This window comes from Kryptolebias marmoratus, linkage group LG11 (assembly GCF_001649575.2).
Source record: "Kryptolebias marmoratus isolate JLee-2015 linkage group LG11, ASM164957v2, whole genome shotgun sequence".
NCBI classification, from domain to species: Eukaryota; Metazoa; Chordata; class Actinopteri; order Cyprinodontiformes; family Rivulidae; genus Kryptolebias; species Kryptolebias marmoratus.
Genome location: NC_051440.1, coordinates 18,359,550 through 18,374,050, shown reverse-complemented (window position 1 = coordinate 18,374,050; position 14,501 = coordinate 18,359,550). Strand labels below are relative to the sequence as shown.

At 41.9% G+C, this 14,501-nt stretch overlaps 1 protein-coding gene across 1 annotated transcript; it reads right to left on the bottom strand.

The window, feature by feature from the left end:
• Positions 1 to 28: 28 nt before the first annotated feature.
• Positions 29 to 12,703, bottom strand: nudt4a (nudix (nucleoside diphosphate linked moiety X)-type motif 4a). Its single transcript, XM_017422974.3, is given in 6 exon segments — positions 29 to 1,620; positions 1,623 to 1,793; positions 4,454 to 4,541; positions 4,791 to 4,835; positions 7,029 to 7,139; positions 12,211 to 12,703. Coding segments are annotated over 6 exon segments (582 nt in total). The 5' UTR covers positions 12,334 to 12,703; the 3' UTR covers positions 29 to 1,576.
• Positions 12,704 to 14,501: the final 1,798 nt, after the last annotated feature.

The following is a 14,501-nucleotide window of genomic DNA, read 5'->3' as shown; positions in this document are numbered from 1 at the left end:
CGCCCGCATAAAACACCACACACAGGCGTTAAAGCGACAAAAACTACATGTGTTTATTTCAAAACAGGCATACAGCACGGCAGCATATTCCAGTCACACATACAAACACGCATTTTTTTTAAATATGGTGAATTAATTGTATTCAATACCACACTTTGCATTTAACTGTAACACACACAAAAAAAATGATGGTTGAAATAAATTTAAGCAAAAGTATGAAAATAAAGAGCTTTTTTGGCACGTTTTAAAGTTGTATTGTTCCGGCACTGTTTACTAAAGGCACTTAAAATATACACTAACACTAGCTTTCCTATAAATCAAGGTTCTGATTGTCTTATCATACAGACAGCAAAGCAATTAAATGCTCTTCATAGGTTTAATTTTCAAAAATAATGTGTTATTATGCCGTCCAGAATCACTCTGATAATTTGTGTCAGCTCTGTTCAACTATGTGAGAGCTGATATTTAACTAAAGGCATGTTCTGTAGCTCAACATTCACCCTGACGACTTTAAAACTACATAAATATACGCTTCAAATAATGTCTTAAACAGTTTTCTCTCAATGCGGTGGATAATGTGCAGATTATCCTGTGACTTGTTGCACTAAAGCAGCTCTTTATGGGCAAAAAACATAACCAAGAGTGTCATGAGCTTAATCCCCCCTCCCTCCCTAAAAGAAAAGCACATAATTGCACTAAAATATTCCCACACTCTCGGCTAATCCTCCTAAAATGTCCTCTTGCAGAAGGGCGTTATTTAGCTCTGAGTCAGTGTGGGAATTGGGCTTCCTTTAAACGCCGAGACCTCCCAGCACCAGCACCGTGGGGGCCGCCAATCCAACATTCAACACGTGCAACCACAGAGGAACCTTCAAATCCACACGGAGTGCAAAGAATATCCACCCAAAAGCCGCACGCTCCAGTGGGTCGTGTCTGTATCTGTCGAACGCCGCAGCGGATCGAGAGACTCGATCAGTCCAGTTCTGAGGTCTTCACACTGGCTTCCTGTTGCTCTGATTTTAAAATCTTCTTGCTGGTTTCACAAAGCAACAAACAGTCTGGGTCCATAATACATCTCTGATAATAATAATAACACATCATCTGATCAAACCTGCTCTCTGTCTGCAGAGTCAGAACCAAACATGCTGACGCCGCATTCTGGGTCAACTCCCAGAAAACCGCCGGAACGCTCAGACTGTGAGTTCCTTTAAATCGGGTCTGAAGATCGTCCTGTTCGCTGCTGCCTTTGAATAAAGCAAAGAAATATGTTATGCTGTATGTTTTTTTTTATTCCTTTATCTTTTATCTCAGCTCTTAGTCAGAGCTTGATTTAATTTCTTTGAGCGTCCGTATAGATTTTTATCTTTCTACCTGCTTTCATTGCTCTTTTGCACTTTGTCACAACGTTTTTTAACGGTTTATGTAAAGCACGTTGAGTTGCCCTGTTGCTGAAATGTGCTGTATAAATAAAGCTGCTTTGCCTTGCTTTGTACACGTGAAAAAGGTTTTGTCAGGTCTTTGTCGGATCGCAGCCATCCCAGTGTCCTCTTGGAAATAAACTCTCCTCTACGGGACCTTATCTGTTGAACAGGTCTGAGTCCTGCGAGGAACGGACAATGTATGAGGCGCCTTGTTGTCCACCACTCGGGGCCGCGGGGCGTTACCGTTCGCAGGGCAGCACAGGGTGGGGCCGCGGCTGTCGGCGAGTCTGCGGAGGTACTCTGCATGGACCGGCTTGTGGCTCTGCAACACCCTGATGGCTTCGTCGACCTCAAACCACCTCCTCTTCCGCCCTGCGGGAAAACACAAGGAAAAATCTGTGATGAGCAAGAGGGAGCCCAGAGTGCTTGGTGAAATAACACCAGGTCTACAGCACACTTAGTGACCAATAAACCAACAATCAGGTCTTCTATCCCATCCCTTTAACAGCTCCTACATCCTTCTAACAGATAATACAGTAATATGTACGAATATACAGACAATAACCTAAAGATCAGCCCTTAAATGGATTATTTCTCTGTGATAAATAGGTATCAGAAGTTTGACTTCATCTTTATACCAACACAAACACTCCCTCTCTTGTAGTAAATGTTGTGGAAATAAATAGTTTGTTGGATTTTCCTAACGTGGGTATAAAACGTCAGAGAGGAATGTGCAGGAAAAGCCGCTGTAACGTCTTCACGAAAATGTCTTCAGTCTCAGCTGAGCAGAGTACGTTTCATTTCCCCCCACATATTTGAGGAGTTTTCATATTGCCTTTCAGAAAACTTTAAACACACTGGTGTATTTTTACTGAGATTACATAGCATTAAGGTGGAACACGAGGGAAATTAAACAATTTGGGTGACTTTTGATGATTACTGGTAGTATCGGATCTTAATTTAGAGTTTTACAGCAAAGGTAAACAGATAGAGACCACACACACACACTGCTTTTATAAATTTTTTTGTTGTTTTTTTACAATTCTCTTTTATTAACTTAGCTTATTATGAGTGAATAAAAGCATTAAAAGTATGATTTACATTATAGGATGGGAAAAGTGCAAAACTGAAAGATTAAAACCTGGATAAAAAAGAGAAAAGTCATTATGGATGAATTGAATAACCTGATGCCGTCTTCAACACGCTGCACACAAATCACTGGCTTTTTAGCTAAATATTTTAAATAATCATCTTCTTTTTTACAGTTTCTGCCCAGAGAACCGTTCAGAGTTGTCAGAGCAGATCCAACAAGAAGAAAGTGTTTGATTCCACTAAGTCAGAGAGGACACTGACTTTACTTCAAGTCTCTGAACTCTTCATGTAAATTTATCGTCTATTTGTTTTATAAGCCGTCAGCTTGAAGCTTACCCAAAGTCCAACCCCCCCCCACCCCACACACACACACACACACACACACACTCTGACGGAGGGCCGGTTACGGTCAGACACACAACCACAAAACTAATCTTGAAGATCCCCGAAAAAGGGGAAAACGATCCGGCAGCGTCAAACCCCTTTCTGCTCGGTTACAGCGTCGGTGTGGGGCGTCAGAGGGGCCAACAGTGAGCGAAAGCTGGAAAACAACTGGACACGGAAAACAGTAACCCCACCAGCATGACACACACACACACACACACACCTCCCCACGTGAACAGGCTGAAGTCTATTTCTGTGAGTGACGGGAATAAAAACACAACCACGTTTTACACACCAGTTCTGAATGTTTGTTTAGAGCCACATTAACCCATTAACCCTCGTTTATGCTTCTTTTTTCATACATTTTCAAGAGTTCACAGTTTTTGAGCAGAAACACACAAAGTGTTTAGATGCACAAGGACAAAAAAATAACTTGCATAACTTGGTTCGATTTATTTTCTAAACTGTCTGTCGGAGCTCCGGGACGCCACGTGGGTTCAGTAAGAAACAGCAAATGTAAATAGAAACTTTTGTGCAATAGAAAAAAAAAACAAAAAAAACAACAGAAAGATCCTTTAATTTTAGCTGCTGCAGTAAGCCGAGGGATCCTGATTATACAGTGTACTAAACAGAGAAAACTGAGCACCGTTTATTATGGGACAATACAGACGGAAGCATCTAAACAAAGGATGAGTTTCTGTGAGCACTTTGTGTGCAGAAAACAATGTGATGTCTATCCAGGAGTGGAAATATTCTGATTATACAAAAGCACTAAAATGTCTGGAGCTTTTAGCAACAACTGGTTTTCTGTATTAACTGAGCAGAGGAACTCTTAATAAATAAATAACCACCGTCTCTCTAATTCTGAAGTTGTTCTGCCGAAGATTTATTCGATCTTTGGAGTCCTGCTGAATCATTTTATCACCTAAAGCTGAAAGAAACGTAGGACTGACTGCATCCCCGAAGTCGAGCCAAGAGCCAACCGGGGAGAAAGAAAATCTCAAACACACCTAAAAGTCTGCAGCAGATAAACAGGAAGTAAAAGCAGAAAATGGCAGAATCTTTTTCTGCCTGGTTGGTTTTTTAAATAGTTTTGGGTTTGAGTTTGTATCTCCTGTTTGTTCTTTGTGATGTTTTCTGTTTTTTTTTCCCTTTTTTTTCCCTCATCAGCCTCAGTCCATTCAATCAGGCTTCACCTCTCCTTCAGTCTGCAGATGTGCTTCCACACCAGCCTTTTGGTTTGCTTTTTGTTTCATTATTAAACCTGTTGGGCTGCATTCCTGGGTCTAACCTCTCTTCTAAACATGACAGAAAAATCATCAATCGTTTGCAAATGTAGGAAATTTGCATATAAACAGAGATGTCAGAGATTCCAGGACAATTAATAATATCATCTGGCCTCTTTACGTTTCCAACAGAATAATAAATATTTGTTTTTCTTTGTGCTTTTGTTTGACTATTTACTTGAATAGAATCAGCTGCATTTGTTACATAAGACTTAGCGTTTATAAGTCAATAATGTGACAAAAAGGGGAAATCAGAAAAAGAAATCATACCAATATTAACAGAGTCCTCCCAGTCGTCCAATGTTTCCGTCACAATAAGAGTAAAGACGTAAGTCCTATGTTTTCTGTCTTGATTGTGCTGCAAAACACAAAGACAACACAGGGGTTTCATGTATTTCTCAAATAAACTGCACATATCATTAATGTTTTATACTGTACTTTTAAAAAACTGTGCTGTCCTCTAAATGCACTCTTCAAAACAAAACTAGGCTTTCATGTCTGCTGCTCTCTGCAGGAGTCTTAGATGTGATAAAACAAGGTTTCATCCAGATTAATGTGTTTTAAAGTGAGATTATTGTAATTTTTCAACATGCTTTGATAAACCTACCTCAAATATCCCGAGTAATCTGCCAAGTTTTCCCTTCACACCAGCCTGGGTAGAGAACAGAATAATCCTTCAATGCATTTAGGCTGATAAGATGTTAAAAAACTTTAAATGATCCTTTCTTTAGTGTCATATCAATGCTGTGTGGTATGCTGGATTTTTGTTTTTTCACTTAACTATCCAACGGTTGATGAATCTAAAACTCAGCAGCAATGAAAACACACGGACATGTGTGAGGAACGGTTCTTTCTCCTGATGTGTAGGAAAGGTTTTGTTTTTTTTCCTGATTTAAGACAGCAGATCAGAGCCGACAGAGAGCAGAGACGGTCAGATGGGCCTAAACATAGTCTGAATGATGAGACGGGGGGGCTTAACGCGAGCACAGATACATTTTTTATAGAGCAAAGTTCGTCTTCCTGTGGGGAGCAACGCAATCTGCTGAGCAGTCACAAGAAATTTACTCTCATCCTACACCTGTGAACCAAATCACTAAATGCTGCCAATTTATCAGACATTTTTGCAGTTTTCTTGTGAAAAGTAGGCACTTTTACCTTAAAAACAGAAACTCTAATCCATTTAAACAGCAGGAGCCGTCCACAATGAAAACATAGGAGCAAAAATCAAGATGCATGTATTCCAGCTGTGTTTGAGAAACATTTAGGATTGATTTGAATCTCAGACAAACTGAGCTGGAAGCTGATGCGATCTTTTCTTTACCCCCTTCTGCTCTCCGGGTCGAGGGGAGCTGGTGCCTCTCTCCAGCCATCGCTGTGAGAGAGGCAGGGGACACCCTGGACAGGTCGTAAGTCCATCACGGGGACACAGAGTCAAATGTCTGAGTTTCATGTTTCAGGAAATTTTAATTTGTTTGACTTGCATACAAACCCCGAGTTTCCCTGCCAGTCCATCCCTCTTTGTAATTGCTTAGGTTTTTAGGAGCGTAGTACAGCGGGTGCAGCACGACTTAAAGTTGAAATTGGGAGAAAAAGGAAGGCCGAGTAAAGCCTCAACAGCGTGACCCCAAACCGACTTCTTATGGAATATAAGGGAGCCTTAATTCTGCTCTGGTCAGCCAGTGTTGGTTACTCAAAGGAGAATAAAGCATCTGTCATTTAATATTGGTAATAAAACAATAATTGTAAGAAGTGAGCAGCTTGTCTGTATCCAGGTAGACGTCGGGTCAGGGAGGCAGAGGGGTGTTGGTAACTGGAAACCCTCCCCTAAATGTCACTGTCATTTTTAAAGGCTGTCAGCACATCATATGACGCCCAGCAGAAGTTCACAGCTCTCTGACCTGTTGGCCAACACCCAGCAATCCACCGTACGCAACCACAGAACCCATTAACTGACCACTTACGCAACGTTGCCAAATATTTCTTCCTGAAAAACACACAGGAAAACAATTGATGCATAAATTATGTAACGTTGCTGAGAGCGGAGAAATGCAGAATGTCAGAGCGTCAAACCAGAGGTTGTGCTCAGTTTTTATAATGAAAAGTAAAGTACTTACAGTAATTCTCTATCTGGTTTCATTGAGAGACTTTATACAGTCAGCTTTCAAACCCACTTCATCCTGTCCATATTTGCTTGTTATTCTTAAATCTTAAACATTTCATCTTAAGTCACCGATAACTTTTGCATCTCTGCTGGCCATCGTTGTTCATGCACAACTTGAGTTCTGTTTCTAATTAAACTAACTTCTTAATTTCCTAAAATCAGCAGTAGTCTCTATAATGTTGTGTCGCCTCCCACAACCCGGGTTTTTAATAATCTCCTCATATGACTCAAGACTCAAGAAGACCAGAAACAAGAGGATGGTTCTCATTACAAAACCCACCGTGTCTCATCGTTTGTAAAAGAAAATAAAGTTTCTTATCAAATCAATGTGCAACAGTACAGTACAACTTGGATGAGTGCTTCACACACACTCATTCAGCACTTTTTACTATATTCAGTATTTGCATCCTTTACAAGTAGCACTTTTTATGTATAATCATCCACAATAAGCTCATCATGGACATGGTTGTCTAAGCTCATGAGAAATTTTTGACGTTTCAAGCATTTGAGCATTTTTTTCATGCTGTACTAAAGCAGAAAGTGGTCAATCAGTCAAATTAATTACTAAAAAACAGCAGTAGTAACATCAAATCTTTGCAAATTATCCAAAAAGATCATTATGAAACTTGGATATAAATACAAACATCATGAGCACTGAAGGCAGCTTTGGTTCTGTGGGCTCACCTCTTCGTACACCTCCCTGACGGCGGCTCCGCAGGGCTCCTCATCGGGCTCCATCCCGCCTCCGGGAACGATCCATTGGTCCGGATGTCGACTGCTGCTCACCAACAGAACCTGCAGAGGAGGGAGGCCAGAGGTCAAAGGTCGCACAGCTCAGGTACAAACAGCACAACAACAGCATGCTGGGGTTCAGTTTACTGAGCATCTTTCACACAACAAAACTGGTTATTCGGCCTGTTTGTGGTCATATGTTACTTAAACCCTATTACTTCTAAAAACCTGACAGATAAAGCAACAAACAGTAAAAAGTAAGACAAATCTTCAGGTAAATTTCCTTTAAGCCATTAAACTATTTCCATCTGGCTTCTGTTTTCGATCCAAGTGTCTCTGTGATGCCGCTGCCCGACCTCAAACCCAATCTGGCATCGCACCGACCCGCATTAAGTTCACATGTGAGTCTTGTTTGGATCATTTACCAGCAACAGACCACCGTGTTCAGCAGCATCTAAAATCATCCATTTAACAGCTAGTAAAACCCAGCTGTCTCGGCTGAAGTTTCGAACCGTTAGAAAGTGTTTGCGTTCCTGCTGAGACCTGATATCGGAGGCCACAGTAGGTGTGTGACAAGCGGAGTCCATAAAATCAAAATTGATCTCTACTGCGCAGACATTACTGTAGGAGGTGACGTTTACTGCTGCACACAAACAACACAAACCCCTCAAAAACAGGCTCTGTTTGCCTGTTTTAATGCTTTGACTTAATGGTGGTTGATATAATTTGTCTACGTGGGCGTGAGTCATCTCTGCTCCTGCATTAAAAACCTCCCTCTCAGGTTTACGGAGAACACGACCAGCAGCTTTCCTGTGGACAGATTGTCCCACCTGAGCGGTGGACCTCTGCAGCTCCTCCGGAGTCTCTGTGGGCTTCGGGTCGGGGTTAACGCTCTCCTGGCTCGACCTGTCAGGCTAGGAGGACAACCGTGTCCTGGTGGGTTTGTAGTAGTGCCGTATGCTTTTCATTCTTAGATGTTGGACTGAGCAGAGCTCCGTGAGGCGTTCAGAGTTCAACTTTGACCCCAAACTGTCTGGTGGGTTCCTTGGTCTTCATGACGATGTTGGATCATGATGAAGACCTTTACAGAACATCTGTATGATTACCGAGATTAAATTACACACAGATGGACTCGATTTACTGGTTACACGCCACACTTTTCAGACTAATATAAGACATGATCTTCTTAATCTCCCTTTAAATCCAAGTTTTCTAACAGGTTTGTCTTCAGAAGTAATCCTGTCTTATAAAACTTAAAAAGTCTTTTGAAACTGACCATTTTTCTCTGCTGGGAAATCCCTTTGTATAATGTTTGGCATCATTGTGAACCTTGGCGATTACCCCTTTATAAATATACGGCGGTGACATCACTCCAGACCAATGAAAATCGAGTTTTCAAATTGGCACATACATAAACAAACCAGCTTGTTGCTAAGTGATAAATCACCAAATTTCAACAAACTACACCTCGTTTTGAAGCTTTTGAAACAGAGAATTTTAAAATAATAACTCAGTATGAAAAATTCCTTGTTGTGACTCATTTTGCTGGCGCGGGTCACACTTTTCTTCCACTTCACAGCTGATTTTGTGTCGGTCTATCAGTAAAAAAATAAATCCAGGTGAAATACTGTAGAAATGGTTGTAAAAATTCAGAACAGTTCAAGGGGTAGGAATACTCTTTCAGAAAGGCTTAAATGGAAGCTACAAGTGATTGATGTGATGTTGCACTTAAGGGACCTGAATTTAAGATGGCTCCTTGACCAAACCTGTAGAAAAAGACCTCTCACCACCTGTCTGCAAACGGTTTGAATCCTTATAAAGGCATCAGTGCTGGAAATGATTTAGAGAGCTGAAGTTTCAAAAGATGCTGACAAATTAATTTAGGGCCCTGGATCTCAACAGAACCGTCCCAAAGAGCCGAGTCGGACCTTGTTTACGAATTATGCGGTGAGGTATGTTTGCCACACGGTAAACAATGATGTTTACCGTGCAGCAAATTAAAAGCTGCAGAGTCCCCGTCTGAATCCCAACGTCCATTAGACTCCCGGCGCAAAGCTCTGGGGAACGAGAGAAACACTGCCGATTGTCTCCTGATCCGACGCAAACACACACAGAACCCCCACATGCATGAGCAATTTCACACAAGCCCCATGTGAGGCACGTAGGCACGCACACACAAACACACACACACACACACACCGCTACAGGGCTTTTTTTTTTTTTTTTTCCGAAAACCCACCGGATCAGCAGCTGCCTTTCAGTATGAAAACAAGGAGCTTAGCAGAGGAGGTTAATGACCCCACTGGGCATCACGCACCTCGGTGAGAGGAAGAGCGAGGAGGGGCCCAGCAGCTCCACGGTCTGATCACAACCCGGACAAATGCTTCTCATGGCTACAGCGGGGCTGAAAAAAGGGTTTTAAAGTCACACTTTCAGGCCTAACAGGGAATCCATGCGAAATCTGTATTAGCAGACGACCTACAGGTGTTGGAAGAGGAATAGGTTCTTTATAAAAAATAGAAAAAAAAAACACATTTCTACTATCGTTTCACCTCCATAACAAATCTGTGGACGTGTACAAAGTACAAAACAAGCTTCCTTGAAGGAGTTAAAACTAAGATCGTCTTGTGATGAGAAATGTTATAACCGTTTGAATCAAACCTGGGAGGTTCTGTTAGGCATCCAAATGAGATTTTGCGAGATGTGTTAGTGCTCAGAGCGCGTGCTGGGGCTGACTGTCAGCTACTAACATACTAGACTTTAGCTCAGTATCTGTAAATGTGACGACCATGTAGCGTGTGTTGGATAAGGTCGACTGGCTGTGGTTGATTACCTGCAGAGAGCTTCATTAAAATCTGTTCAGTGGTTGAGGAGATATTTTGCTAACAGTACAGATAAACACATACAGACACAAAAACATTCCTGCTCTGCCTTCAGTGGTGGGTGAGAACTATTAACCTGTTTTGATTCATCTGATTTGATTCATTTAGCAGGGCTGGGCATCGTTTGAATTTGAACGATTCCGGTTCCTCCCGATTCTTGATCCAATTCTCTTAAGAGACAACATATACGCCGTCACCTTTCTGTTACACCGACAGCTCCCCCTTGGACACCATGGTGTAACGGAGCAGCACATCATAGAGTCTGGTCAGCGGCCTCGCTAACGTTAGCTGGGTATTAGCATTTGAGTTGAGCCGAGTATAAGTTGTTAGCCGCCTCGGTGTTGGTATGAGACGTATTTTATGTCCCTGATTCTGAATGCAGTGTGGCACCAGGCTGAGGGTCGGAGCTGGAGGAAAAGGCAGTCCATGGTTAGGCGCACACTTCCTGCAGATTCTTCTTTGTTGGTGTTCGACGGTTTCTTCTTCTGGGCATCGAAATTTAAGAATTTGAACGATTCCAGGAGAATCGCAACGTTAGTCTCGGTTCCGATCGATTCTCAAAGAGTCGACGCTCAACCCTAACCCCAACTGGAACAATGAATTTTACTTCACTTAGCAGTAACTTACAAAACTTTATAAAATCCACTTTTTTCTGTACATATACACATTGTGGAACCGTCCAGTCTTGCTTGTTTGTAGACCTGTAGCTGTTGGTGAAGACAGACCAGACTGGAGACCACGTCATCGTCCTGCGCTGCTTTCAGCAGTTTATCAGATAAACTTTTATCTGACGTTCAGAATAAACGTTGTAAAAAACGAGCGGTAAGGCCGTGGTGATGTGATGTTAGGTGTGAGAGAGCACAAGGAGCTGGGAAGTGAATCTGTTGGGACAGCGAATGCCGGCACCTTGTTTCTATAAATTGCACCCAGTGGATCGGTTGGCGTTCGGCACAGTGTGTAAGAGGCTCTCAGACCCCCCACCCGTCACATGCGGCCCTGACGTCATTCAGCTGACACCACCCTCCAAATTAAAGGCCCGTCCCTCCTTGAAGGAGTGCGTATCGCCCGCCGCCTTCCACGCCAGAGTTTTACACTAAAGTTCGCCGTCCAGACGCGGGCGATTTCAACACTGGACGGAAAACAATCTTAATCGTTTCCCCTCCTACATATTTCAACGAGAAAAGCAGGATGATCGAATCAAAAACAAGTTGCACAATTAGAATACGTACAATATGAATCATTAAACTTCTTGAAGCACATTTCAGGATAGATTTGACTTCAAAATACGAAGACAAACGTGTGAACGCAGCAGCATCCTCAACAAACCACATCTGTAACTGAACGAAGATGAAATATTTATTTAAAACAGCACAAAAAATGAGGAAATTTGTGTTTGGTTGATGATTTCTTTGGTGTAACAATGCTGCTTGGCAATAAATCATATACTGTTGGAAAGTTTGTTTATTTCCCATTAAATGGTGCCAAATTTGTTAGGAAAACACATAATGTTCATTCCAGGGTGACCAACACAACCACACTGCTGGCTGAAGAAGCTGGCGAGGAGGAGGAGGAGGAGCCAGGCTGCTGTGGCTGTGTATGGTTCTTCCACATGCTACCGAGGCTTTGTTAAATGAATAAAGTGGTAAATTGCCAGTGTGTCTCGTCTCTTTGGACTTTTATTATATAAACCAATAAATGGACACCAAACGAGTCGGAGAGCAGAGCAAGCTGTTCGGCATTGGCGAACATTCGACAAGATTTCCATGGCTGCAAACCACAAATGTGGCACCATTCGAAAGGAAATAAACAGGCTTTCTAATAGTAGAAGATTTACTGCCAAGCAGCATTGTTCCGACAAAGAAATAATCAACCAAACACAAATTTCCTTACTCTTTGTGCCAACTTTATATTTTATGTCACTGGCAATGTTGTGAAATGAGTGTTAAAACTCTGTGGTGTCTCTAACAATAGTACAGGAAACAAGGAGGTCCTTTTTTTTCTTGGGAAATAAGAGCCGATTGGATTTCTTCTTGGAAATCATGCTCGGACTCCCTGCGGTTTAAAGGGTCAAATATTTGGCTCTTGAGCGAAGTCAAGTTCAGCCTCAATTAAACGCGGACACGTGAACGCAACACCGCCTGCGTCAAGTGCACTGGGCTGACGAAGAAGGCTACTGTAGAGGTTTGGGTCGCGTTTAGAGCAGGTTTTGGGGGAAAGAAAAGAAGTGTAAATCTCAAACTTCAGCCCCTTACCTCGTCCTCCTTGTCGTTCCTGAAACACAAACACGCCGCTCTTCTCTTGAAGCCTTCCCCGTCGTACGTCCTGGTCTGGTTGGGCTTATATTTCATCATAAATGCTCTGGAGTGGCAGGACATTGAAACAGAAATGAGAGTGGTGGGGGACGACTACCTTTGGGTGCCCCTTTCGGTTAAAAAAAATCACTGTCCCAGGACCAAACCGTGCTGTCGGTTCATTCATTCATTCATTCATTCATTCATTCATTCATTCATTCATTCATTCATCTCTGCGCTGCGAGTCAATCATCAAGCCGCCGCTGCGCCCATCGTGGAGGCTGAACTGTCGCCGTCAGCAGCGGAGCCACGTCCGAACCAACTCTGTCACATCTGTCCACCCTCCCGTCCGCCGCTGTACCAGCTGACCGGAGGAAGTAGCCTCCCCCTTCACCCGGAGGTCCTCATTCATCATCCAGAGGATTAACGCAACTTCAGCACCTCTGCGGAGCTTTGCACACGGTCAAGTTTGACACGCGCCGCTTCTGTGAGTGCGTAAAGAAAAATAAATAAATAACCGTCGTCTCGCGCGCTACATGATGCTGCTTTCAAGTGCTCCACTCATGATCGGTTCAGCTTAAAACTCCTCAATCACAATAAATAAATAAACTTAAGCTCTAATTTTTATCATCCACAATAATGGTTTTATGTGTGTCTGCCTGTTAGCAAAATATGTCACCAACCATTGGATGAATTTTAACAAAACTCAATCGTTGGATGTCCAGTTGATCCCCTTTAGGTCAAACAGATTCAAGATGGCTGCCGCAGCTGACCTCAAAACAACACAAAAAGTGCTACAACTCAGTCAGTCTTACAGACATAGACCCAAGATTTGACGTGGTAGTAGCTGAGAGTCATACCCAACACATACTCTGGGCATGAAATCGTGCATAACGTTATTTTAAAGTTTGGACCAAAATGGCTCAATGGCTCAATCAACCTAATTCAAGATGGCCGTCACAGCTACAGCTAAATTACTGTATCTGCTTTTCTCAACGTAAGATTATTTAGCCTAAAAAATGGGAGTGGGGATATGCATTCCTTCAAGTTACACTGCAGGCCACATAGTGTTAATTTATTCATCTTTGTGCCTTTTGCAGGTTTATTTCTTAAAACATACTTTTAATGGTGGACTGATTAATTGTTTAATCTGGCCAATTATTGCAAATTTTTTAAATAGACATCAACCAGGCCTTGGCATACTAGCCCACCAGTTTTCAAAGTTAGGGCCCGGACCCCACAGTGGGTCGTAAAACACCAAAAAGAGGGTCCTGAGAAAATCTACAGAAATCAAATTAACTTTAAAAATCGGTAATATTAATTAACCTCATCTGCTACAAAGAGGTTTTGAAAATGGTCATAAATCGCTAAAGGCTCTTTGTTAAATGGCTTATTAGCAGTTTGTAGATGTCATCCAGCAACAATCAGGCTCCCGAGTTTCTGCAGCTTTTATTTTATGATTCAAAAGCTAAAAGGTTTGGGAGCCACTGTATTAATGATTAGCAGGCCAATTATGGCGAGCAGAGTCGTCATTTAATGGCCAAAGGCAGGATCTTCTAAGCAGTTATCCATGTATTTTTTGTATTAAGAAAAATGCTAATATTGATTTCTAAATTAATAATTAGAGATAGGAGTGTGATTTCATTGAATATTAAACAGGCTGCCATTTTTATGACCCCATGACCATTGTGTCAACCTAACAGCACTTCCTGCTAGGGTGCCCTTTCATGGCAAAGGGCATAACTGTGGCTCTAAACAAAGTTGACTCTACCAGTGAAAATGGTAAAGCTTTAGGAAAATCTCAGCTATTTTAAAAAGATTTACCCCCTGTGCTATTTCTTCTATTAATTAAACGTATCCTTCTGTATTTGCCTCCCAATAAATTAAATTAATAACCTGCCAATTAGTCGCTGTTGCATTTAAACTCCTGATCTTTTCCTCAGTACTAAACATTCCTTATAATTTGCTCTTTTTTTTTTTAGAAAATGCATGTCTAAGGTTAGATTATAACCTACTCCCTGCATTTGTTAGAGCAGTGAAGCAAAGCCTGTGATGCACTGCGGATTGATAGCTTAGGGACTCACTCTAGTGGTAAAAGACAGCACTTACACACAAAAATAAACTTTACAAATGTGACAAAACTGCCAAGCATTTATAATTAATGTGCAGTTATATATGTCAGCATCTAGACTGAGGAAAGCCAATAAGTTTTCCAATCCTTATTTAAATTATTATTAAACACCTAAACAGTA